Source organism: Schistocerca serialis, chromosome 2, assembly GCF_023864345.2.
Source record: "Schistocerca serialis cubense isolate TAMUIC-IGC-003099 chromosome 2, iqSchSeri2.2, whole genome shotgun sequence".
Classification (NCBI taxonomy): Eukaryota; Metazoa; Arthropoda; class Insecta; order Orthoptera; family Acrididae; genus Schistocerca; species Schistocerca serialis.
In genome coordinates, this window is record NC_064639.1 from 724,145,602 (window position 1) to 724,173,537 (window position 27,936).

Consider the following 27,936-nt stretch of genomic DNA (forward strand, 5'->3'; position numbering starts at 1 on the left):
GTTTATCCACAGTCATTGAAAATTTCATTGTATATACTTAAATTTTAAGGTAATAACTGTGACAGGGAAAATTATAGGAAGTATATTTAATCTGTAGTAAAAATACTATTTTTGCAAATTCAAGGATACATCAAAATCATAGGTGCAATATATTTTGAAATATCTCAGGAAAGCCTGTATGGTGTGTTGTGACTGACTATATAGTAGGGAGATATTTATAGTCACAAACCTTAGAATAAAGTAAACTACAACAGAAATTTCTCTTTACCTCTCATAAATATGTAGCCCTCCTTTGATGTAGAACCAATAAGAAGTGGTATTTCTTGCTTAGAGTTTTGAGATAGAATTAGAGGATGTTTTGGAAGAAAGCAGCTATTACTTGCATATTTCTCAACTGTTGGTGGGAAAACTACTTCAAATTTATATTTCATGTCCTGGAAACAAACAGAAGGTGTTACTTGATCAAATAGCCATAGCAGATTCTAGTGATAATGCTACAGAAAGAAACAGTACACAGTCTTTAATATTACCCATATTCCACCTGATTAATTATGTGTAGTTCTTGAAATAGAAATGCTCTGTCATTAATACATCCATTCATTCACTGTGTCTTGCAAATCCCATTATGAGAAAAATTCAGAAAAGTGAAATCAGTTGAGATACACACCAGTCAAGAGTAGTAACCAAAGACTGTATTAACAATTAACTATCCTTAAATGACAACATTATGAACTGTATATGAATGAACATAATGTGGTGATGCACAAATCCATTTTTGAATGCTTCACCCATCTGCTGTGACAGATGGGAGGGGATTGGGGACGCAAGCACCAAGCAGACAAACCATCAACCATCATCACATACTACACACAGTGTGGAGCAGTAGTATATCTCAGGCTCACCTGTTTTCCAAGCATGGGGTTTTTCCCAAAAAGCCATGTGGCAGCAGGCATTCTTATTGATGGCACTTCCTGCAGGGATGCCTAGGAACACAGACAATGGGGCATGCTCTTCTACATCTACATCTACATCTACATTTATACTCTGCAGGCCACCCAACGGTGTGTGGCGGAGGGCACTTTACGTGCCACTGTCATTACCTCCCTTTCCTGTTCCAGTCGCGTATGGTTCGCGGGAAGAACGACTGTCTGAAAGCCTCCGGGCGCGCTCTAATCTCTCTAATTTTACATTCGTGATCTCCTCGGGAGGTATAAGTAGGGGGAAGCAATATATTCGATACCTCATCCAGAAACGCACCCTCTCGAAATCTGGACAGCAAGCTACACCGCGATGCAGAGCGCCTCTCTTGCAGAGTCTGCCACTTGAGTTTATTAAACATCTCCGTAATGCTATCATGGTTACCAAATAACCCTGTGACGAAACGCGCCGCTCTTCTTTGGATCTTCTCTATCTCCTCCGTCAAACCGATCTGGTATGGATCCCACACTGATGAGCAATACTCAAGTATAGGTCGAACGAGTGTTTTGTAAGCCACCTCCTTTGTTGATGGACTACATTTTCTAAGCACTCTCCCAATGAATCTCAACCTGGTACCCACCTTACCAACAATTAATTTTATATGATCATTCCACTTCAAATCGTTCCGCACGCATACTCTTCCAAGTTTTGTTAGTGATTGTAAAAAATATGTATGTTCCTGTGATATCACACATTTTATGGCTTGTTGAGTGATTAGTTTAGGTTCAAACCAGAAGATGACAAGTGGGTAAGTCAGACTGGTAATGAATAAACACATAGCATGGCACAGCATTCACCTAAGGAGAGCTGGTGGTAGGTAAACAAAGGGCTTGAGGTGTTTTTATGCATGCAAAAAAATATTCACCAGTGACTGAAGACTACAGACACGGAACATTTGGCTATCAGAGTCCCTTGAACTGAACTGATGGTGCAAATTGCATTCTAGACCTTGTATCAATTGGCAAAGAGGTGACACAGTAACATACATGTGCACCCGCTGTACTTAGTAGTCTCCTCTATGAATGCACTGCATAATGATTATATTAAAAAATTATGGACTAGGAGTTCCATGTCAGTGTTGATTTCAGAACTAATGAAATTTTCAAGCTATGTATCACTCCCTAAATGAGGCCAAACATTTGCTTATTCAAAATTAGGGGCAGATTATTATTGCCAGTGTTGAACTGAACAGTGTAACTTGTCAATGAGATTCTTTCTTTTAACTGAATAAATATTTATTTTTGTGATAAGTAGTAAGTTTTTACATGTGAAAGAGGTCGTGGGCCATTCAGTCCTACCCATTCCTATGTAACATTTATTTGGAGCAGATTAGTTGGTGCAATGTCTCTGCAATATCCTTTCTTCCAGGTGTGCTAGTTCTGCAGGTTCGCAGGAGAGCTTCTGTGAAGTTTGGAAGGTAGGAGACGAGGTACTGGAGGAATTAAAGCTGTGAAGACGGGGTGTGAGTCATGCTTGGATAGCTCAGTTGGTAGAGCACTTGCCCCACGAAAGGCAAAGGTCCCGAGTTTGATTCTTGGTCCGGCACACAGTTTTAATCTGCCAGGAAGTTTCATATCAGTGCACACTCCCCTGTAGAGTGAAAATTTCATTCTAAAATGCTTGATTCTGGCCACGTGAACCTCTGCAAATAATTCACATGAAAGACACCTACAGGGAGAAAGTGTGCATGTGGGTTGCGATGTCAAGCCATGGAATCATCGGTCTGCTACAGTAACTGGTGAATGCAATTTACACATGCTGCAAAGCCAGTTCTTTCCTCAACTCATGGCCTCATGTCATCCATTGCAGACACAATGGTTCATGCAGGATGGAGCACACCCCCATTCTGCCAATGTTGTGCTTGATTTCCTACACAAAAGACTTGGCCTTAGGGTATTATCAAACACATTTCCAGAATGTTATGCAGGAGGAGGAATGTGGCCACCCCACAGCCCAGACATTAACCTATGTGGCTTCTTCCTTTAAGGGTTCCTTAAAGAGAAAGTGTGCCACAGAAAACCCAAAAATGCAGTGAAACTTATGGCCATCATTGTGGAGTTATGCCATGCCATTACAGAAGATTTATGTTGGAGAGTCATCACAAATGCATATGTGCGACTTGAAGAAATTGTAAACCAAAATGGTAGTCATATTGAATATTTGATTCATTAGGTTGTATTTCCAAGCTGTATTCTTTACTCCTAGATCAATAAATTACAAATATTGTCAACAACGAATGTGTTATTCATGAAACAAATCAGGTGACTTATCATGTGCCAACCTGTATAATTCCATACAGTATTTTATAAGGACTGTTTCAGAATGTTGTTACTCCAAGGGCTGAGCATTGTGGAACCTTAAATGTCATATTAAATTCAGTTTCAAACACTACTTTGAGTTTGATTGTTTCTCATGCACAACTTTAGTCAAGTATATCCAAGGACTATAAAAAATTCATCCATATGGGCTGCATACAGCATAATTTTTCTGCAAATGGCCAACCACCAAATAATTCTGCAAACCATCAAGGTAACCAAATGAACTGCCTATTGATAGTATATCAATGGAAGTGAGTGAAGTAATAAAGTGCTTAACATGAAACAGAGTTATCATATATGCTAATCTAATCAGTCCTTTATTAATGGTAACTGCTCAATAATAAATGGGTTTTAAGGGTGTCAGTAGGTACCTGAAATATGAATATGTTAATTTTCTGAGTTACAGTGTAGTGCAAAGAAAAATATAATATCTTCAATGAATTCTGACAAAGCAGATAACCCGTAAAGTAGCATTTTTAGAGTTCCAAGAATGTTTTAAAATAGTACCACACTGATGTCTGCTACCTAAATGATGCAATATCTAGACAGAATACCAATTAGACTGAAGTCTTCTTGCTGGGAAAAATGCAACATATTATCCTGGACCAAGAAATAATTCTGAGTGTGTCACATGGATGTCTGTTTGAGCCACCATAGTTCATATTAAATATTATGAATTAACTGATTTTGTATGAGTAGTGTGATGAGTTTCATGTTTATGTATGTTTGCAACTGTGGCAGTGGTTATTTTAAAGTTTTGATGATTGCAGGATGTTGTTCTTGCACATATTTTAAGAATATAGGAGCATGCATTTGTAAATACCTAAAAGCCAAAATCTGCTGATTGTTGAGTAAATAACAGTGATTTTCTAACAGCATGGTAGAAAATGGAATTGTCCTTCAATAAATTTTTAGCTTTCAAGGCCAAAAATGGAAAAATTTGCTAACTGAAATGTACTTATCAACCAAGAAGTACATAATTAATCTATAAATAAAACTTTTACTAATGTTAAATCAGGTATTGTTGAACAATAAACATTAACATCCAGTTGCACCTTCTTGCAGAGTGTGTGTTGCTTAGTTAATTAGGTGTTTATTCATCCTCAGGCTGTTTATTTATTTATTATTTGTCCATGGACTCTAGCTGATATTTTTCAGCTGAGACTACTGGGTACGTCATAGAATTTTGTAGGTAGACAGATGTAACATTTGTGTTCTAATGGTATTTACAATGTTATATTACATCAAAGCTCAAATACAATGTATATACAAAAAATGTACAATAAACAAAACAGGATTATACTTTACAGGCACATAAAAGCTTAATGCATATTTTCTGTTACAATACAGAAGCAGTATTTAGTTTCAGTTGTAATACTCACTCATACTATATTCACACTTGTCTATGAGATACACTTTTAAACTTTTTTTTAAATAAATTCCTTTTTAGTAGCTTGTTGAGGGGCCACTTCATCTGAAGCACTCATTGTCAGTTAGTGATTTTGCTGTCTTGTATAATCATTTTCCTTTCTTCTTGTTGAATGGTGATGTATAGCTTTATTTAAGGGGTGTTTTTACATTTGCTCTTTAACTAATATTTCCTGTCTGTGAAATGAGGAGGAGCAATATGGCTCCAAACAGGTAGCCAATATAGGGGAGTTCTTTTAAGACAGACTCTAACTACTCTTATGGTCTCATTCAGTTTGGTCTCAATCTTCTTCATGTGGTGGCTGTTTAACCAGACTGGAGTGCAGTGTTCAGCAACCAAGTGCACAACACTATGGCTGCATACTGCATATTTTGCTGCAGTGTTTTCTAAATGTTTTTTTAAAGGTAATGTTCAGTTCACTGTTATCCCCAAATATTTTGGGAAAGGATTATAGTGAACTAAGTAACTGTTGATGTATGTATAATAAAATTTTAGCCAGTCCGCATCTTCGACTGTACAGTGACCTGGCTGGTGCTGCTCTGCGGAGGCTAAAGTCTTATCTCCCCCACAACCATTAGCAGAAGTATTTTTGATGAACAGTTTCAAAATTGATGACATGTGGAGAGAGCATTGGAAAGTCCTGAAACCGTGTCAATCTCAATCCATTATCGACCTCGCTTCACCACTACCCCGAATGGAACTGCCTTGCCAGGTGTGGAAAACCATCAATAGAATAAGAACATCACACGGCATTTGTCATGACTCATTCTATAAATGGGGAATAAAAAAGTCACCAACCTTCATCAGACTGTTCACCAAATTGTCACTGAATGCCCAATGTAATCTCTCCCCTACTTGCTACTTCCATCTATTGTCTGATTTAAAGCTTTTTATGAAGATTTGAGAGGAGCAAATATTACAATAAACATTCAAGTTTACTTAGATTGTCATGTTGAGATGGCTCCAGTTCTTCTTGTCTAGGAGTCTGATTCTTGAATCTGAAACTCTGACATTATAAGTACTCGCGAATGGATTGAACTAAATAAATTTGAAGATTGTTGTGCAGAATTTTTGTTTTTATGTAATATATTTTCTCACATTTTAGTATATCATACAGTCTTTTGATTTTTCACATTAACAAAGCCGAAATTACATTGTTCACACAAAAATAAAAAAATACGTCCCATCACATCAGAGGCACGCTTACAACTCTCGACTCCGCAGAAATAACAATATTCCAAAGGGTTTACAATTTTTCTTAACAAATGAATTTCTACTAGTTTGTGTTACATTGTTAATCTTGATTATTATTTCATAAATGAATCCAGAAATAAACATAGTAAACAGTGCAGGATACCATTATTAATAAGAGAAATTTTAAGTCTGCAAATATTTGTAATTTCAAATGTTTCTAAAAAAAAGTAATTTTAACTGTGCAGTCAGACCTAGTACTCATCAATTATAACATTGAGATGAAAATATTTTATAAAATAATTCCTTTTCATAAATTTCAGCTTGATATATCACATCCAGTGAAAGTTTTCAGAAAAACAACTGAGATAATAGTGACCTATTCAAAATTTGAAAATAATAGTGGTATCTCCAACTGCTGTTGAGTAAAAGTAATGTTAGAGGAGGATATCCTGTTACACTACTTACAGCATAACCTGCAGAAAAATATGGTTCCTTCAAAACTTTAAATTCGTTAATGGACTGAATTAATGGTCTCAACTTTAAAATTTTGTCAGATAATTATGATGTATGAATCCATATAAGCCATATGCTAAATAAATAAAGAAATACTCACTCTCACTGTGTGATAGTACATTGTCAGAAAATTATGGTGTACAAAAGCTAGTCCACAGGACTGCCTGGGTGGTATTTTTGCTGTATACCTCACTGCTCTTTTCTGAATTTTAATTTTTTTTTAGGTAGCCAGCGTGTGCACTTGTTATTATGTGATCAAAAGCAATGTTATTATGTTTAGTTGCTCTAGTGATTTTATTTATTTCTATTCTTAGGTTGTAACTATGGAGTAAGACCAACAGTGTCTTAGTGTCGTTTGTTCTTTTCCTCATGTCTGCGTTCAAATACCCCTATAACTATTAAATAAACACATTTTTTAAACTCTTACATTGGACTTTCTAGCTGTTCAAAGAATGTTCTCATGTCACCATTTGGTGATCAGTACAGGCCTAATACACAGTGCATCTTCTATGGAATTTTTATTTCCACCACTGCAGTTTCGAAGCTCTGTTCTGCAGCATATTTTGTGATATTTTGGATGCTTTAATTAATCTGTAGCTAGAGAAAATGACAATCCAGCTGTAATGTTCTGCAAAAGCTGGTTACATGAGTGTGAATCTCCACCTAATTTTCTTTTAGCCTATGCTGTGTTTCTGCTAGAATGTTTGACTTATATCCCTGCAACATTACCCCTCATCCATCTGCTTTACAGTTTATGTGCTAAACATCCTGATGAAGTATTTTACCTGTTTTCCCTAAATTTAATGATTCCCCTTCTTGTGATGCACTAAGTCATTTACTAGCTCCTCATGTTGTTGTTGCACTATACTGAATTTTCATTTCTTTGACCCTAAAACTGAACCATCTCTTTAAATTGTGTTTTAATTCCCAACAATATTTATACACTGGTAACTGAAATTAGTATTTTCATTCACACTTTTTAATGAGCTCTATATCGGCTTACATATCTCAGGCATCTCCACAGTGTGGTTTCTGTTGCTGTCAGCTCCTGTGTTCAGTGGCTGCCCTTGTTCGCCTGCTGCTGTAACTGATGATCCTTCAGTGTTTATTTTTGGCATCAGTGAATACGCCATTTGCTGTTCTGTGCAGGATAGGGGGAGATGTAGTGTGGGCATAGGGGGGAGGGATACAATTCAATTTCTTGCATTTTGAAGCCTTTTTCAGTAGCTTGAGGTACGGTCTTGGGTTCTGTACACAAGGTGCAGAATGATTGCACAATTTTTTGACTTATAAGAAATTTTTCCTTTTCATTGAAGTGCATGTCATGTCTGTATAATGTTCTCTTGCCATACCATCTATTGTAAGGAAGTATGTGTTGAGAATGACCTGGTAGATTCTAGTATATTAATTATAGTGTTAGTTCTTTACTTCTTCATTTAAACATGAAAAATAAGCAATATCATATCTTTTAGTGCTACCCATAACAAGTATTAGATATTTATGTAAACCATACAGTGTCTCTTGCAAGAAATGAGGGTCTTTATTGAGTTTGTTTCAGTAGCTATCATTTGATCCTGATATTAGTAAAATGCATTGAGTATCTACCAACCTGCCAACTGTCCAAAACATGAGACAGTTTCTGGTGATTGGTGTGAGTATGTTCAACAAACTACCTGTTGAATTGCAGACCCTGCCACTGGACAACTTCAAGAAACAAATAGCTGAAGGCCTAAAACAATGCCCACTATACTCGGTCCAAGAATTCTTTGATTGTGAAGAAAGCGAATGGACACAGTGAACATGACATGGTCCATATACATCACCTGTATAAAGTTTGGATGTTATTCTGTGATTCACTATATTGTAAATCACTTGATTGTAACTTTGACACAGTCTGTCCAGCCATGGCTGGTGAATGAGGAAGACCTGGTAATAAATGGGATCATTCCTGCGGCAGTTTGTTACTACTTTGCCCATTGTGACTCCTAGTTTCACACAACTTGTCATCTTAACATTTTGCTCATACTATAAAATTTCAGCAAATTCTCTTTCATGGCTCTCAGCATTGTATTATTATGTCACAACTATTTTTCTTTAAGGTTATTTTTGCACTTTCATTTGATTACTCAAGATTTAGGCCTACTGCCCTCTCACTGTCCTTGTATATTCACCATGTTTAATCTTCCTCACTTCTGTTCACATTCCTGTTTTCTTCTTTTTGGGCATTTGCTGGAATTTCTGTTTTCTGGTTTGTTGTGCTCTGTATTTTTCGCTGTCTGTCATTTCTTCTGTGGAAATATTCAGTTTCTTGAGGTCTTGATGGTTTCCTTTACTCAGTTGGTTTTCACTGTACCAGTTGTCACTATGTTAAAAATCAATTTGGTCAGTATATTTTCGTTCATTTTATGCATGTATCCATAGAACTTTGCCCTTCTTTTCCTGATGTTGTTTATAATTGTGCCTGTCTGTTCATACAGTTTTTTTTGTCAGTCTCTTTATCCAAATCGCCTCTCTCTGAAACGGCCTGTAGATCTTTCTCAGAAATTCCCTCTCTTGTTCTTTCATCTCCTTGACTTTTGTTCTTTCCTTGATTACTGTTGTTTCTGAGGCATCCAAGGACTCTGGTAAGACTACTGTACTTAATTGTCTTAATCTGGGATTTACATAAATACTTCTTTTGTTGTAATGGTCCCATATAAGTCTGCATGCTTTTTGTAGTTCTGTGATCCTTTCTTCATTGGGTGTCAAGTTCAGTCCTGTTTTCTGTATATGTAGATGTATGGTAGATTCTAGTATATAATTTATAATGTTAGTTCTTTACTTCCTCATTTAAACATGAAAAATAAACAAGGAATTTGAAAATTTCTACTTGTGTTATCTTTCCATATTTCATTAACACTGGGTGTGTGTTGTGGATTTTGAGTCCATATACTGCATTCTTTCATGGGAGATTTGTAGTCCTGTTTTGGATGAGATTTCATGTAGTGTTTCTAGAGATTTTTTGCCTCTTGTTCTGTTATTTGTTGTGATGGCTATATCATCAGCAAAGGTCAGACATTTTATGTTGATGGTTCTATCCTTATGTCTCCACATCTTTACTCCGTAGATCCCTTTGTCCAATGTCTTGATTATTTTCCCCAAAATGGAGAAAAATTGAATGGCTGACAGGCCATCACCCTGTCTCAATCCATCTTGATTTCCAATAGTACCGAGATCTCTTCCATAAACTTCACTTTGGAGGTTGTATTTCTTAATGTTTCCTTGATTAACTTTTTGGTATTGTTGTCCACCTTCATTCTTTCAGTGTATTGAAGAGTGTTTTTCTATCTACTGAGTTGTAAGCCTTCTTGAAGTCGATGAATGTTACTGTGGTGTTCCTGGACTTTATTGTTGTTAATATTGTTTTCAGGCATCAGATCTGTTCACTGCATGAGCTTCCCTTTCTTAACCCTGTAAAGGGACACCATCCTCTAGTATTACCCTTCCCCAACAGAAGTAATCAGTACCAAAAACATATTTTTGAATTTTGAATATGTTAATGTTGTCTCAAACAATGGAAAAGCCGGGATGGAATGTAACAGTATTATGAGAAGGAAAGTTGCTACTCACCGTATAGCGCAGATGCTGAGTAGCTGATAGGCATAACAAAAAGACTCTTTTTGTTGTGCCTATCTGTGGCTCACCATCTCCGCTATATGAGTAGCAACTTTCCTTCTCATAATATTGTCAATATTGTCTCAGACATTTTTCTAAAAGAATTTCATATGATTTTGTACATGGTGTATTATATTTCAGGCTAAAATCTATAAAAATAAATTACTTTATTTTTGTTGTAACAATCAATATGTACTGGCTCTGTATGTACAGTTAAAATTATTTTTTTTAGAAACTGTTTGAAATTACGGAATATTTGGGATACTTAAAATTTCTGTTATTATTTACACAATTTGGCACTATGTATTATGTTAATTTCAGGATTCATTGGTAAAACGATAACATAAGTTATTGTAAACCCTTTGGAATATTGTTAGTACTGCAGAGGGAAGTAGTAGTGGGCATGCCTCTGATGTGATTGGACATTGTAATAAAATGTGGCAAAAATGTTTTGTGGTGAAGTTTGAGGTGTGTATCATTGTTTAACACAAGAAAAACAATGTTCAATATACCATGTCTTATTATGGACATTCTCCATCAAAAACATAACACGTAATGTGTAATCCAGGGTGCTGCTTCTTGATGCTGCCGTAGGTTCATTTTGATGCTACTGCATTGGCACATGGGATTTATGCAATGGATTCAATAAGTTTGAGTGTTCCTGTTCACTATACATTATATTTCGTGCAGTAGATGCTCAGCAGCAAACTTAAAAAGTCTGACTACATGCTGTTGATACACAATTCAGTCTAAGACTGACTTACGGTGGCATTCAAATCACCTCTATTTATATGATTTTAAAAAATGGTTCAAATGGCTCTGAGCACTATGGGACTCAACTGCTGAGGTCATTAGTCCCCTAGAACTTAGAACTAGTTAAACCTAACTAACCTAAGGACATCACACACATCCATGCCCGAGGCAGGATTCGAACCTGCGACCGTAGCGGTCTTGCGGTTTCAGACTGCAGCGCCTTTAACCGCACGGCCACTTCGGCCGGCTATATGATTTTAAACATTTAATGTCACTGTCATACACTGAATTTTGCATATTAACAATTAAAGTTTTTACATACTAACAATTAAAGTTTTTACATACATCTTCCCAAATTACATAGAAAATTACATGGAATTACAATGAATAATTTCATACAAAGACAGGAAAGAATCTGTTTCTATCAAGACTATAAATTACATGTTTTATCATTGCAACAATATATTTCATTACTTTGCATATATTATTTTACTGACTTAAAGGAAATCACACTATCATTTACAGGTGAACAGAGTGATTAGTTTTATTCAATGAAAGGCCTAGGTTCAATTAATTAAATTTTGTACAAGGAAAATTTTACATTTCTATGTAGTTGTAATTGCAGTTCTCTAACACCAATCAGACCATAAGCATATTTGATTCTGACTGAAAAATCATCCTGTCATATTTCTGTTAGGAGACTAAACAATTTCTGACTTAAAAAAGATACAAATAGCTGTCTCTCAATGACATAAAATATTGGAACTTTAATCATTAATTACTCCAAAATCACAACAGCAATTTTATTCATACCAAGTGCCTGTAATTTGCATTGTGTGTAAATTATGATGTTATATAAGTTTTTAATCCAATATGTTTCCTTCAGTCTATATACTGGTGAGACACAATGTAAACAATGTCAAAGCAACAGTTTAAATTAGTTAGTAAATTGCTGCATGAAGAATCCTTGGTGTATCACATCCCGATAACCGGAAACATGTTTCCTTCAATTCTATATACTGGCAAGACACAATGTAGACAATGTCAAAGCGACAGCTTAAATTGGTGTAAATTACTAGTATTACATATATGCCCTCTTTTATAGAGTGAAGATGAGACTGAAATAGGATACAGGACCCGAAAAGGGGTTGTGGTGTTACAACGTGCCTTTATTTTTGAGAAGAGCAATGTAATTTTCGGCTTTGTTGACATGTAGATTGGAAAGACAGTTTGATATAGAAATATGTGAGAAAATAAAATTTTTGAGTAAAACGAAAATATACAGCACAGGCTCACTTCAAATTTATTAGGTCAATTGGAACCACGAGAACATATAATGTCAAAAATTCGTCTTCAAGAATCAGCCCCTAGACCTGAAGAACTGGAACCAACTATGAGAAAAGAAGATATGTAAAAAGTTTATTGTAAATCTTACTCCTCTCAAAGCTTATTAAATGAGTTAACTATAAAGACAGTGACAATCAACAAATGATGTGATGGAGGGTTAGATTACAACCCGCCTTGGAATCCTCCTATTTGTGGATCTACCTGAGCCTCTAGCCAATTTAACACAACTTTGGATAGAATTTTGTGTCACAAGCAGTAGTGAAAGTCCTCTGCAGTTATAATGGTCTGTTTCATATCCTTTCCCATCGAGCATGTATATTGCGGCTGACTTCCATTCTTCTGGTACCTTTTCTGTTTCCCAGATGTTTTTGATTACTTGCCACACTTGCAAGATGAAGCCCTGCACTTGGAACCAGCAATGGTGGAGTTGACTTCTGCATTTAAACATCAATTATTCTTCAACATTGTATCACATTTGTCTTTTAAGCTATGCATCGCATCAAGTAACAGAAAAAAATTCATTTGTGTTGGATTTTAGACTTAATTCATCTTTACAACAATTTTGACACAATCCGTACCAGCACAACTGTAATGGTGTTCCACTTTGCATGTTCAGGGTGTGTATGACCCAGGACAACCGGGAGATCCAGGAAAAACCCGGGAATTTTTTAGAATTCTGGGAATTTTACATTGTTTTAGTTTTCAGTTAAATTTTTGTAATTTTGACTGGTAAGAACTGATACTCTAATAAAGGATATTACTGTACCCTGCTACTGCAGAATAATACTGCAGAAATGAAACATGAACGAGAGAAAAAATGAAAATAAGACTTAAATTGAAAAGGAAATGCACCTTATACAACAATGAAAGACAGTGCTCGTACAAGCGTCTGCCAACAGCAAAATGTGCCAAAGGCTTTAGGAAGACTGTCCAGTACTCTATAACAATAAAATGCCTGTGATGAGCATGACATCACAAATGTTTATGTTGAATTTGTTTTAGCAATTACGAATGGCACATGTGCAGTTGAGTCGCATATGAGTAGTACCTCCTCCTGCTTCTGGCTACAGAAATGTGGCTTTTGGCTGTGTAAGCAATCACAGCAAGCAGCTAGATGCTACCAGGGAAAATTTTATTGGTGTGCCCAAGCTGCCAGATTCACGCATGCGCAACAGGCCTGGATCTAGGAGGAAGGGAGCGGGGGCAAACTGAGGTATCTGACCTGGGTGGCAATTTGAGGGGGGGGGGGGGGGGGGGGGGATGCCAAATTCATATTCTTGAGGAAGAAAACCCTGTTTCACAAAGTACCTAGTATCCAGTGCACATTGGCCAATAGATTAATTTATATGATCTTGAAACACATCCTTATTGGTTTTTGAAAATTTTGGACACATACTAAGTTGATTTCTGAATGAATCATAAGATGATTTTTGAATGCATGCATAATGTACATGATGTCTCTGTCAGGGGAATCCTCATTGCATCTAGAAATAAACTTTCCTGCAGGCAAAATGGGACAGGGCTATAAGAGCTGAGCGGAGTAAAGCAGAATGAATGAATGCCATTGCTGTCTAATGATGTGATTGACTTGGTTTATGAATGATCAGCATTGTTTCAATTATTAATGAAATGCATAGATTCAGATTACCAGAGTGGATATAAACAACTAACAGGAATAACAGGTAAGAAATATTACAAATGGCTCTGAGCACTATGGGACTTAAGTGCTGTGGTTATCAGTCCCCTAGAGCTTAGAACTACTTAAACCTAGCTAACCTAAGGACATCACACACATCCATGCCCGAGGCAGGATTTGAACCTGCGACCATAGCGGTTGCGCGGTTCCAGACTGTAGCACCTAGAACCGCTCGGCCACTCCGGCCGGCAGGTTAGTTTAAATAGCTGTTCAACACACGTACCACAAGATACTAAATGGTTATGGACAGCTTCCAGAAAATGAATATTATCTTATCGGTGTATCCAAGAAAATGAAATTTTTGCAGAAAATTTTTGGCCAGATTGCTACACTAGTAGAGGCAAGTTGTACAGTCCCTAGGTAACAGCTGCTTAAATTCTGTTCTGAAAGTAGCATGGAAAATGCACTGTATGAACGTGTAACAATACCTAACCAGAGAATAATCGCATGATAACAAAACTGATGATTCTGGCAGTGTTTGTGAAGTTAAGCAGTGAATAAATTTTGACAATGGCAGGAACAGTTACAGAATTAGTGATGACAAGATTGTTTGTTAGAAGGAGTAAGGAGAAGAAATGAGGACATCACACAAATTATGGAAGAATATGACGATTTCAAATTTATACAAAAATTTCGTACTACTACTTTTTGATCTCATGCTTGAGAAACTGGAGTGTATGAATGAAATGTGGAACTATTTCCTAACTTAAAGCTTTTTTCTTGTAGTATGCCTAATAGGCATTCCATATTGGTACTTCATGAATTATAGTCTGTTGTTTTATGAAAATGACCATTTTGTGCCAAAACAGTCTCATTTATTTGGTGTCTGTTACAATTGCTGCAATATTAGAAATGCCTATTTTGTTTTATCTAGCAGACAGCGACAAAGTAGATGTAATCTGATTGAGAAACTACACCAGTCTTGGGTAGATTTGTATTAATAGCTTTTTTAGTATTAGACAACAACATTTCAATTTTTCATGTAGCAAAATGTTTGACAAACTTTGATAAGGTAGTAGATTCTTTCACAGAAAGGAAAGCACACCATGTAAAGCTGTAGCAAGATTAGAAAGAAGAAAATGCTAGGAGCTAAGGATTGAAGAAATGTATACTGTCTTGCTTGTCTCTTGTCTTTACTGGTTTTATGTAGCCTCAGATAAATAATCTCATCCAGTATTAATTGTGAGGTCTTGTTTTTAAACTGTCCAACTGGAAGCAGGAGAGGTACCACAGGGCATTTTAATTTCCTCTTTCCTGAATATACAAATAACTTGTCTTTCATTTCCTTGAACACATATGTTTTTTGTATTAGACTTTTCAGAAAGATGTGCACTACAAAATGAACATATTTTTCAAAATTTGATTTTTTTAAAACTCAAACGCTCTTGGGAGGGGGCTGGGAGGGGCATGGAATTGCCCCCTCAAGGGAGGGAGGGAGGGAGAGAGAGGGGTGGGAGAGGTGCGGAATTTCCCTGGTTTGGAAATATCGTAGATTTGGGGTGGATCCCCAGAGCAGTCTGAGTTATAGTGGGAAAGTGTGTAGTCTCCATGTACCCATGTTTACATTTAGTAATTTTACTGTTTCCTCTTTGTGTACTGCTCTCACGTCAAATGAAAAGAAATTGAATTTCTGTGGCTGTGAGCTATCAGGTGAATTAAAACACATTCATATAATTATGGAAGGCTAAAATAAGTTATTAGTTTCAGACTTTATTTTATTTCCACCTTTCTGACACTCAAGCATTAATCACCTTGCAGAACAATGAAGTTATTTTTGTCAGTTTGCTAAAGAAATTTGGCTTTTTGTTAATCTTTTACACTGAGGCAGTCAGTGTATTTGAAACAAAGTGTTTTATTCCACCCTATTGGCTCCTTGTTTACTGCATTTCAAGTGCATGTTTTCATCTTCTAGCATGCATGGCATTATACCATAATAAAGAACCAACATGAGACTTGTACTCCAAGAAAATTTACATCTCAAAAACCACACTGAAAGGCTTAATATCAGGTCAAGGCATACTTCATTGGGAATCTGGACATACAAATGTGCACTTTAAGTTTGCAGTTTAAATGTGCACGTTTTAGTATGGTTCATGCTCTTGTAGTATCCTCTAATGTCTTGTTTCCTTTACGGGCTTCCTACATCATTGTAGCTGCGCAAGCACAGTGGCAATTGTTGTCTGATGCTCTCTAGGATGGCAACTGCTGAAACTAATCTATTTCTAACAGATCACAGGAAAATATTGTGAATGGTGGTTTGAAAAGCATTAGTCTCAAAGTAAATTTCCTTTTAAACAAGTTGAACTATGTGCAAGAATGTACAATGAATTTCTTAAATCACAGAGTGTTTGACTCTCATTTAAAAATAAACTCTTTGATGATGAGCCATTTAGTATAATTTTGATCCCAGAAGATCAGACATTTATGTTGTTACTAAAAATTTTACTGGCACATTTGTGTGTTATATCTTAAAGTGTAACTGTGCAGAAAAGGTCAACATTATAAGTGAGAGTTAGCTTTTCTTGCAGCTTATTAATAATAGAGACCTATGTTATACGCTAAAGCTTTGCTTTTCTTGTAGCAACACTATATATGTTAATTTAAACCATTAACTCTTCCTGTTTGTGTGTTCGCACTACTTAACAGTGATGATGCTATTGGCTGACTACATCGCCTGTCCTATGCTCTGAATGTCCACTGTCATCAGCTGGCGATATCACGTGACATGAGCTATTACTGGCTTCCAAAAGCGTATTGCAATCTTGATTTCAATGTTTCAGAAAGTAGCATGTGGTGTTTGGTGGAATTTGAATTTATACTTCCTCAATACCAAAATATGCAGCGAACACGTTGCTGCACATCAAAGATCTTTCCAAAACGTGTTTCTTTCCCCTGAGTTTTGTTTTCCAAAGAGCCAGTAAATTCTACACCTGCATACAAAACCTTAACCATTCAAAGGATTGATAAGTTTTACAGTTCCAAGAAAAAACATACTGCCACTTAACACAGAAAAAGTGTGCTTTCACCTGGGAGAAAATGAACTTTTAACCAGGAAATCTGAGAATTTTTTTAATTGTGCACATGTACACCCTGGTTTTATTCACATAACATTCTTTGTGACTTGTTTTCTGCAGTAGCAGTAGTTGGAAATTTATCATTTATGTCACATTTTTAAGCTGACCACAATATAGTGTGGTGCTGTGCACACTATTTCTGAATCATAATTTATCATTGTCACATTTTATCTATTTTTGTATCATTACAATGAGAAAATACACTTTCATCAACTGATTTCTTGAGTTGGCACACATTTCTCACTTACTTTCACAGATTTAGTAATAAAAATCAGATTATTATGCTAGATATTTGTACTTGCTATCTTGGTTCCTTTTAGTGTTTGACTATGGTACTAGAGATGTCAACTTAATACAAAAATAAAAGTTAACAATCAAGCTGGCATATAATTACTGACAGGTTAATTTAATTCTAAAACATTTGCTGGTGATGGTTCTTGCCTTTAATAACATCATCTTGAGTTCTGCTTGATGAGTCTTCATTTCAGCCACATACATGATCCAGTACTACATACATATGAATTTTATATATATGAAGATGAAGATGGTATATATATATATATATATATATAAGAAAAAACAAAGATGATTTGACTTACCAAATGAAAGTGCTGGCAGGTCGACAGACACACAAACAACCACAAACATACACACAAAATTCAAGCTTTCACAACAAACTGTTGCCTCATCAGGAAAGAGGAAAGGAGAGGGAAAGACGAAAGGAAGTGGGTTTTAAGGGAGAGGGTAAGGAGTCATTCCAATCCCGGGAGCGGAAAGACTTACCTTAGGGGGGGAAAAAGGACGGGTATACACTCGCACACACACACACACACATATCCATCCATACATATACAGACACAAGCAGACATATTTAAAGTGCTGGCAGGTCAATAGAAACACAAACAGACACATACATACACACAAAATTCAAGCTTTCGCAACAAACTGTTGCCTCATCAGGAAAGAGGGAAGGAGAGGGAAAGACAAAAGTAAGTGGGTTTTAAGGGAGAGGGGAAGGAGTCATTCCAATCCCGGGAGCGGAAAGACTTACCTTAGAGGGAAAAAAGGACGGGTATACACTCGCACACACACACATATCCATCCACACATATACAGACACAAGCAGACATTTCGTTTGGTAAGTCACATCATCTTTGTTTTTTGATAAATTTTTCCCACGTGGAATGTTTCCCTCGGCCATTTGATCATCTTCTCCTGTGCGGATGCACAAACAGTGCCTGAATTTTATGGGAATCGGCAAAAGGCCATGAGTAATGAGTATAATGGGCAGGGGCACTATGAATATAGTGCGAGACAATAAGCTAGGAATGTGGGTCTCATGGTAGGCATGCCAGAGATAATTCTCTGCAGTTGCACTATCCTCTGTGTCCTTGGTGGCTCAGACAGATAGAACGTCTGCCATGTAAGCAGGAGATCCTGGGTTCGAGCCCTGGTAGGGGCACACATTTTCAACTGTCTCTGTTGACATATATCAATGCCTTCATGTGACTAGGGGTATACAAATGGCTCTGAGCACTATGGGACTCAACTGCTGTGGTCATAAGTCCCCTAGAACTTAGAACTACTTAAACCTAACTAACCTAAGGACATCACACACATCCATTCCCAAGGCAGGATTCGAACCTGCGACCGTAGCGGTCGTGCGGTTCCAGACTGTAGCGCCTTTAACCGCTCGGCCACTCTGGCCGGCTAGGGGTATACATTTCATTGTAATTTCATATAAATTTTGTTTTCTAGAAGCAGCACAGAACCATATAAAATATCTGCTGGCAGTCAAGTAACAATGAATCAGCTTGTGTGTTGTTAGTTGCAGCTTTCTGGGCTTTGTAAAGGAAAACAGTGTGCAGAGTTTCATGTACGTAAGTGTAATCTAAGTGATGTCAGTTTGCACATATATTCTTTGACTATTGTTGAAATGAGGAAGAAGAAGAAGAAGAAGAAGCTTTGCCTGATTCTACTGTAATTTATGTACATGCCTCTTACTTTAGCACCTATGTAATGATGTAAAGTAATGGTGGAAATGTAACAAGATAGTCTTCAGTCAAACAACTTCATAAGATAAAATTCTGAATTTCATACTTCTTTAGCCATCTTTCTTCTGCAAACTGTATGTGGGCAATGCTTCCATTAATAAGTAATAATTATTCTGGAATCTTCTTGTTGTCTCCATTGCTAATTAGTATTAAGCTTATGTTTTCTGTCTCTGGTCCAAATACATATCTTCCCCCTCTGTAATTAGCATTGTTAGTTCATACATCTCTGTTGCTTACTAAATGAATGTGCTCAGTGTGCCATGAGAGGGATTTCTCCAACGTAAAAAACCACATGTGTGTGCTAAACACGCTTTTACACTTGACTGGTGACTTGCTCTGTGTAGTGTACACCCAGCCTACTCAGGAGGGACCTATGGTTTTATACTGAATAGTGTAGTAATAAAACTCCAAGAGGAACAAAGAATTGATGAGCCATCTCATGTAATCTCTTGACCTATCACCAGATCAAAGAGTTCTGGAAATGATAAACCAATGTGCAAGATATGCATTCACATTACATGCAATATTACTGGCCTTATGTATTTCATCCAGGCAAAAACAGAGTGTGGAGTGATCTCTGAATTTATGAGAGAAAAGTTATAGGTGCCAACATGATGGTTACATTATTATTTTGGAAGAAAATTGCAAAGTGAAGAAGTGATCTAAGGCAGTACAATAAAAACCAGTTTGTGCCAGAGAGGAACATAACACTACAGAAAAAAAAAAAAATTACAATAAGTTACCAAAAGAAAGTAAAGTAAAAAATGATCTTAAAAAATTTAAAGCAATATTAAAAGAATGTGTATTAATGCATTGCTTCTATAGTCTAGAAGAGTTCCTCAAAAATCTTTGAGAGCCTAAGAAAATTAATGTTATGTATGTAAGCCACATACTTTATTATTTACAAAAATATTGCTTAAATATGACTACCTACTTGTAACATGTAAAGACTGTAATCATTAATACTGTATAAGTTTGCTCATATTTTCAATTGTAATTTTCTAACTAAAGTCAGAGATGAAAAAAATGTATTCATTAACAGATGTAAACATAAAGATAAATTTACATCAACATGTCTGATGTCTGATGTGCTATGCTGTACATGTAAGATTTACAGGACCAAATAAATATGAATACAAAGACAAAAAGAAGAAAGTACAACTTACCTCCTTGCTGAATAGCTTCATACTGTTCTCATGGATCTTTTTTTGTGGTACTTTTGAAAGAAATGAGAGTATATCATTGCTGTCTGTTGAATTACATCCCAAAGATGCTGCCAATTTTAATGCATTCTTGCGTGGCTCATTTGTGAATGCCCAAGGACAAAATGCTGCACCACTCTGAATAATTGCCTTATGGAAAAGACCTGTAACCAGGTGAGGATATTATTAGTGCCAATTAGTACCTGTCTCATGCACTATGGTGTAGAACAAGTCAGGTCATGAGCTACTAATAACACTTTTCTTAACAGATGCACATTACCCAGTTGAATTTGAATGTGTCAAATAGTGAAAGGTATCTATGTAACCGTAGCAAGTACATCATTCTTTTCCTCTATGAATGGTACAAATTATTTGTAGAACTTTCTGTGTCAGCTATGTGATATCATTGAGCACAAATATATATATATACACTCCTGGAAATTGAAATAAGAACACCGTGAATTCATTGTCCCAGGAAGGGGAAACTTTATTGACACATTCCTGGGGTCAGATACATCACATGATCACATTGACAGAACCACAGGCACATAGACACAGGCAACAGAGCATGCACAATGTCGTCACTAGTACAGTGTATATCCACCTTTCGCAGCAATGCAGGCTGCTATTCTCCCATGGAGACGATCGTAGAGATGCTGGATGTAGTCCTGTGGAACGGCTTGCCATGTCATTTCCACCTGGCGCCTCAGTTGGACCAGCGTTCGTGCTGGACGTGCAGACCGCGTGAGACGACGCTTCATCCAGTCCCAAACATGCTCAATGGGGGACAGATCCGGAGATCTTGCTGGCCAGGGTAGTTGACTTACACCTTCTAGAGCACGTTGGGTGGCACGGGATACATGCGGACGTGCATTGTCCTGTTGGAACAGCAAGTTCCCTTGCCGGTCTAGGAATGGTAGAACGATGGGTTCGATGACGGTTTGGATGTACCGTGCACTATTCAGTGTCCCCTCGACGATCACCAGTGGTGTACGGCCAGTGTAGGAGATCGCTCCCCACACCATGATGCCGGGTGTTGGCCCTGTGTGCCTCGGTCGTATGCAGTCCTGATTGTGGCGCTCACCTGCACGGCGCCAAACACGCATACGACCATCATTGGCACCAAGGCAGAAGCGACTCTCATCGCTGAAGACGACACGTCTCCATTCGTCCCTCCATTCACGCCTGTCGCGACACCACTGGAGGCGGGCTGCACGATGTTGGGGCGTGAGCGGAAGACGGCCTAACGGTGTGCGGGACCGTAGCCCAGCTTCATGGAGACGGTTGCGAATGGTCCTCGCCGATACCCCAGGAGCAACAGTGTCCCTAATTTGCTGGGAAGTGGCGGTGCGGTCCCCTACGGCACTGCGTAGGATCCTACGGTCTTGGCGTGCATCCGTGCGTCGCTGCGGTCCGGTCCCAGGTCGACGGGCACGTGCACCTTCCGCCGACCACTGGCGACAACATCGATGTACTGTGGAGACCTCACGCCCCACGTGTTGAGCAATTCGGCGGTACGTCCACCCGGCCTCCCGCATGCCCACTATACGCCCTCGCTCAAAGTCCGTCAACTGCACATACGGTTCACGTCCACGCTGTCGCGGCATGCTACCAGTGTTAAAGACTGCGATGGAGCTCCGTATGCCACGGCAAACTGGCTGACACTGACGGTGGCGGTGCACAAATGCTGCGCAGCTAGCGCCATTCGACGGCCAACACCGCGGTTCCTGGTGTGTCCGCTGTGCCGTGCGTGTGATCATTGCTTGTACAGCCCTCTCGCAGTGTCCGGAGCAAGTATGGTGGGTCTGACACACCGGTGTCAATGTGTTCTTTTTTCCATTTCCAGGAGTGTATAAAAAAAAAATAGAGGGAAACATTCCACGTGGGAAAAATGTATCTAAAAACAAAGATTCTGTAACTTACCAAATGAAAGCATTGGTACATTGATAGAGACAAAAAACACACAAACACACACACAAATTTCAAGCTTTCGCAACCCACGGTTGCTTCATCAGGAAAGAGGGAAGGAGAGGGAAAGACAAAAGGATGTGGGTTTTAAGGGAGAGGGTAAGGAGTCATTCCAATCCAGGGAGTGGAAAGACTTACCTTGGGGGGAAAAAGGGACAGGTATATACTTGCACACACGCACATATCCATCCGTACATATACAGACACAAGCAGACATATATAAAGGCAAAGAGTTTGGGCAGAGATGTCAGTCAAGGCGGAAGTACAGAGGCAAAGATGTTATTGAATGACAGGTGAGGTATGAGCGGCGGCAACTTGAAATTAGCGGAGGTTGAGGCCTGGTGGGTAACGGGAAGAGAGGACATATTGAAGGGCAAGTTCCCATCTCTGGAGTTCTGAAAGGTTGGTGTCAGTGGGAAGTATCCAGATAACCTGGACAGTGTAACACTGTGCTAAGATGTGCTGGCCGTGCACCAAGGCAGGTTTAGCCACAGGGTGATCCTCATTACCAACAAACACTGTCTGCCTGTGTCCGTTCATGCGAATGGACAGTTTGTTGCTGGTTATTCCCACATAGAAAGCTTCACAGTGTAGGCAGGTCAGTTGGTAAATCATGTGGGTGCTTTCACACGTGGCTCTGCCTTTGATCGTGTACACCTTCCGGGTTACAGGACTGGAGTAGGTGGTGGTGGGAGGGTGCATGGGACAGGTTTTACACCAGGGGTGGTTACAAGGGTAGGAGCCAGAGGGTAGGGAAGGTGGTTTGGGGATTTCATAGGGATGAACCGAGAGGTTACAAAGGTAAGGTGGATGGTGGAAAGACATTCTTGGTGGAGTGGGGAGGATTTCATGAAGGATGGATCTCATTTCAGGGCAGGATTTGAGGAAGTCGTATCCCTGCTGGAGAGCCACATTCAGAGTCTGATCCAGCCCCAGAAAGCATCCTGTCACAAGTGGAGCACTTTTGGGGTTCTTCTGTAGGAGGTTCTGTGTTTGGGGGGATGAGGAAGTGGCTCTGATTATTTGCTTCTGTACCAGGTCGGGAGGGTACTTGCGGGATGCGAAAGCTGTTTTCAGGTTGTTGGTGTAATGGTTCAGGGATTCAGGACTGGAGGTGTATGTTAAACCATCAGTGTCAAAGGAGGACTATATTACACAGATCAATGCAGCCACTAATACTGAGCACACAACTGACTATGTGCTAATATCTTTGTAATGTCAATACACACTATGACTTCAAACAGGTTGACAAAATCGCTGTACAATATTTCGAACCATGTAAGATTTCTCAATGAAATGTTAACTGACCTATTTCCACACTTCAAAGCAACACATAGACAATTCTGTAGATCTCCAGATTTTACCTAGTATTCCCACATAATATATTGTTAGTGTCTTTTAAATAAACACTATATATATTCTGCTTTTTTTCCTAGGCAATATTGAATTTTCCAGCTGTAAACAATAGTGACATACTATCCAGCATCAAATTCTGAGACTATGTTTAACTGTTTATATGTAGTAACTGTAGTTTAACTGTTTATATGTAGTAAAACATTACAAAATGCCTTATCATCTATTACACAAATGGGCAGTAGGCTATTTGACCTATGTTAGGGAATATAAGTTAGTTATTTTCATTCCTATCATGCTAGCTGGTTAATACCTGAAGTATATGAGAATTTGATAAGGCAATGAAACCTACCTTTAGCCATTGGTGACAGCATGAGATAGTGCACAGATGCACCACCTGCACTTTCTCCGAAAATTGTAATGTTGTTTGGGTCTCCACCAAATGATGCAATATTTCTCTTGACCCACTGCAGAGCCATCACTTGGTCCTTGAGGCCCATATTTCCAGGTAAAACTGAATCACCTGTGCTTAGAAAACCTATAGAATGGAAGAGAGATACAAATGTCTGCTTACTGATAAAATATAAAGAATTTTATCTTACTATGTTAAAATATGCTAAATGTATTGTGAACATTGTAATGCACTGTAAAAATTATACTTTTGTGTTCTTGCACAATAATAAATAAGATTAGGTAATAAGTAGAACAATACTACTAGCGATAGGAGAACACTACTAGCTATAAACATTTTTTGCCTTATTTGGACATTTGGTAAAGCGGTATTGTCTTCAGTGAGAGTTTCCTTTTACTTTTAAAATGAAATATACACACATCAAAAAAAGTTTTGTACCACCTCAGTTCCAAAAGTTCTGGAACCTGTACAGAAAAATGGACTAGATATCAACATAAACATCATTTCTGCCCTTTTTATTGCTCATGAAAACCACACATTGCATGTTGTACCACCATACAGTGAGACCTTCAGAGGTGTTAGTGCAGATTTCTGTACAGACCAGTACCTCTAATACCCAGTAGCACGTCCTCTTGCACTGATTCATAGCTGTTTTCATCATGACATACTACCCACAAGTTCATCAAGGCACTGTCAGTGCAAAGTGTCCCACTCCTCAATGGTGATTCAGCGTAGATACCTCAGAATGGTTGGTGGATCATGTCGTCCATAAACAGCCCTTTTCAATCTACCCCAGGCATGTTCAATAGGGTCCATGTCTGGAGAACATACTGGCCACTCTAATCAAGCGATGTCCTTATCCTGAAGGAAGTCATCCACAAGATGTGCATGATGGGGGTGCAAATTGTCATCCATGAAGACACATGCCTCACCAATATGCTGCCGATATGGTTGCACTATCGGTCGTAGGATAGCATTCACATATTGTACAGCTGTTATGGTGCCTTCTGTGACCACCAGTGGTGTATGTCAGCCCCACATACTGCCACCCCAAAACAGCAGGGAATCTCCACCTTGCTGCACTTGCTGGACAGCGTGTCTACAGCATTCAGCCTGACTGGGTTGCCTCCAAACATGTCTCCAATGATTGTCTTGTTGAAGGCATATGCAACACTCATCAGTGAAGAGAAAATGATGATGCCAATCCTGAGCGGTCCATTTGGCATGTTGTTGAGCCCATCTGTACCCCACTGCATGGTGTCATGGTCCCAAAGATGGACCTCGCCATGGACATCGGGGGTGAAGTTGTGCATCATGCAGCCTATTGCACACAGTTTGAATAGTAACATGACGTCCTGTGGCTGCACAAAAAGCATTATTCAACAGGGTAGCATTACTGTCAGGGTTCCTCCGAGCCATAATCTGTGTGTAGCAGTCATCCACTGCAGTAGTAGCCCTTGAGGGGCCTGAGCAAGGCATGTCATCGACAGTTCCTGTCTCTCTGTATCTTCTCCATGTCTGAACAACATTGCTTTGGTTCACTCCGTGTTGCTTGGACCCTTCCCTTGTTGAGAGCCCTTTCTGGCACAATGTAACAATGCGGACACAATCAAACTGTGGGATTGGCGTCTAGGCATGGTTGAACTACAGACAACACGAGCCGTGTACCTCCTTCCTGGTGGAATCACTGGAACTGATCGGCTGTCAGACCCCCTCTGTCTAATAGGCACTGCTCATGCATGTTTGTTTTCATCTTTGGGTGGGCTCAGTGACTTCTCTGAACAGTCAAAGGCAATGTGCCTGTGATACAATATCCGCAGTCACTATCTATCTTCAAGAGTTGTGGGAACCGGGGTGATGCAAAACATTTTTTCATGTGTGTAGATTGTTAATATTTATGATTAAAAACCAATATTCATAGCCTGTACATTCTTCTGTCTAACGTGTGTATTCCATTGAACATCTAATAACTTTGTGATATTTAATTAAAAAATTTAACTTGTTAACAGTAAAGAAGGGAATATGTTTTAGTACTAAAATTTGTTGCAGTCTAAAGAAAGATCTCTTTTTCTCTATAGATGACTGAAACAGTAATGCTAAACTATGTGAGACAGAATTTACAAGACTACATGAAAAACCATTACGACTTCCAAAAATGTACACTTTTTTGTGTTTGCACTAAGCATTGCTGTATATGATTGGAAGGGAGAATAATAGTGTACATATGTTTGTTTGTATTTTGCATACTGGAGTGAGGGGGTGAGTGCTCAAGGGAGTATATAAAAAATCTATTTCCTGTCAGAAGTATATGTTTTTTGTCTTAAATTTTCAAAAGGTAGCTTATTTTTTATTATTTTGGCAAATGACTTATATCTATGGATGCATTGCTGTTCTGTAGTCTGTATGCACTGCACGTTAGCCAGGATTTAAAAAAAGAATCTGTCTTCTCATCTTTTAGCAATCATTTGTACATTGCCAGTTTTCATGAAATTTTATGCAATTTTTAGCTTTAGATTCTACTGAATAATTAAAAGTGTCCACCTTTTCTGATTGTTATCATCATCTGGCTGATATGCAATAGATGTATTCAGTGTAAAAAGAAAAGTTTCGTGCTCACAAATTTATTGTTCAATGCAACACAGGAAACTGAAATTTTTTCTAAGTGGAAAAAAGTAAGGTTAATGAATGTCATGGTTGATAGAATGGGGCACAAATATGATCTGAACAAGGATGTTTATTAATTTTGCAGTTTTACCAGTCATTTCCATCAGTTGCTCAAAGTTCAAAAGCACATCAACAGATTCTTTGACTTCCTTATTACTTTGGACAAGGTTGGTGGGGTTTTTTTTTTTTTTTTTTTTTTTTTAAAATCTTAGCACAACTGATGATTTTCATACATGCCTTACTCATAGAGTTGATCTATTGAGATCCTACAAATGTTGGAATTTATCTGCATTGGAAGCACACAGTACAATGTCATGAAAAAAAGTAGTAGTTCAAGTTTAATTAAACTATGTTCTTACTTCTTTCTCTCAGTTTATGGATCTGAAAATTTCCTCTACAGCTGCAAAAACAGTTTTGCCAATGACAATCCTCTTTGCTTGATTCCTTTGTCAATTTTGAATTTCTCACTATCCTGATGAAGTTTGATTTACACTGAAACTGTTATGACATATTCTTCTGTACCAGTATACTAACACAGATTTAAGCAGTATCTTTTCCCCAAAGGCCATTAGTACAGACTTTGGTGAAATGAGGTCAAAGCTTTCTCAAAATCTTTGAGTTCCAGACAAAGTGGTATGTAGTTTTTAGATCAAAGAGAAGGATATGTACATAGTTTAGAGGTGGATGAAATGAGGCTGGAAGAATTGCTACTAATTCTTAGGTATTGCTGTGGATAATGAGTCAAAATATGAAAAACATATCAATTCTGTCTACAAAAAACTCAGTTCCATCATATTCGTAATGAAGCAGCTATCACAGTATGCAGACAAGTAGATTCTCTGTGCACTATACTATAGCCTCTTTGAACCATACCTGCAGTATGAAGTGACAGTGTGGGGAAACTCAAACACTCAAGAAACAAAAGAAGCAATCAGCATCATTTTGAGTAAAAAGTCTTCTGATACGTACAGAAACTTCTTCAAAAATATAGGTATCTTAACTTTTACATCTTTGCAAATATATAAAGCAATAACATACATCTCAAAAGATAGTGTAGAATGGATTACAGATATTAGTGTAAACACCCACAACACACAGAGGAAGAATGACATGAAGCACACATCCTTTCTGCAAATGCTTGAAAACGGAACTCATTACTCAGATATCAAATTGCTAAAACTGCATCCTAAAATCCTGCATGACAGTGCACATGACATAAACTTTCCAGAGAACCTGAAAGACTATATGGTGGAAAACAAATTTTACAGTAATGCAGAGTATTTACCACATTAAATTTGTGTATAATTGATGATGTCACAATGTAAGA

General features: G+C 38.0%; 1 protein-coding gene across 1 annotated transcript in view; it reads right to left on the bottom strand.

Annotated features, from left to right (window-relative positions):
- Window positions 1-27,936, bottom strand: part of LOC126457922 (esterase FE4-like) — a 177,099-nt gene that overhangs the window by 65,716 nt on the left and 83,447 nt on the right. The window contains exons 4-6 of the mRNA XM_050094616.1: window positions 23,886-24,071; window positions 20,177-20,376; window positions 269-434 (exon numbers count right to left, since the gene is read on the bottom strand). Of these exons, the coding sequence (XP_049950573.1) occupies window positions 269-434; window positions 20,177-20,376; window positions 23,886-24,071 (552 nt within the window). The remainder of the gene's footprint in view (window positions 1-268; window positions 435-20,176; window positions 20,377-23,885; window positions 24,072-27,936) is intronic.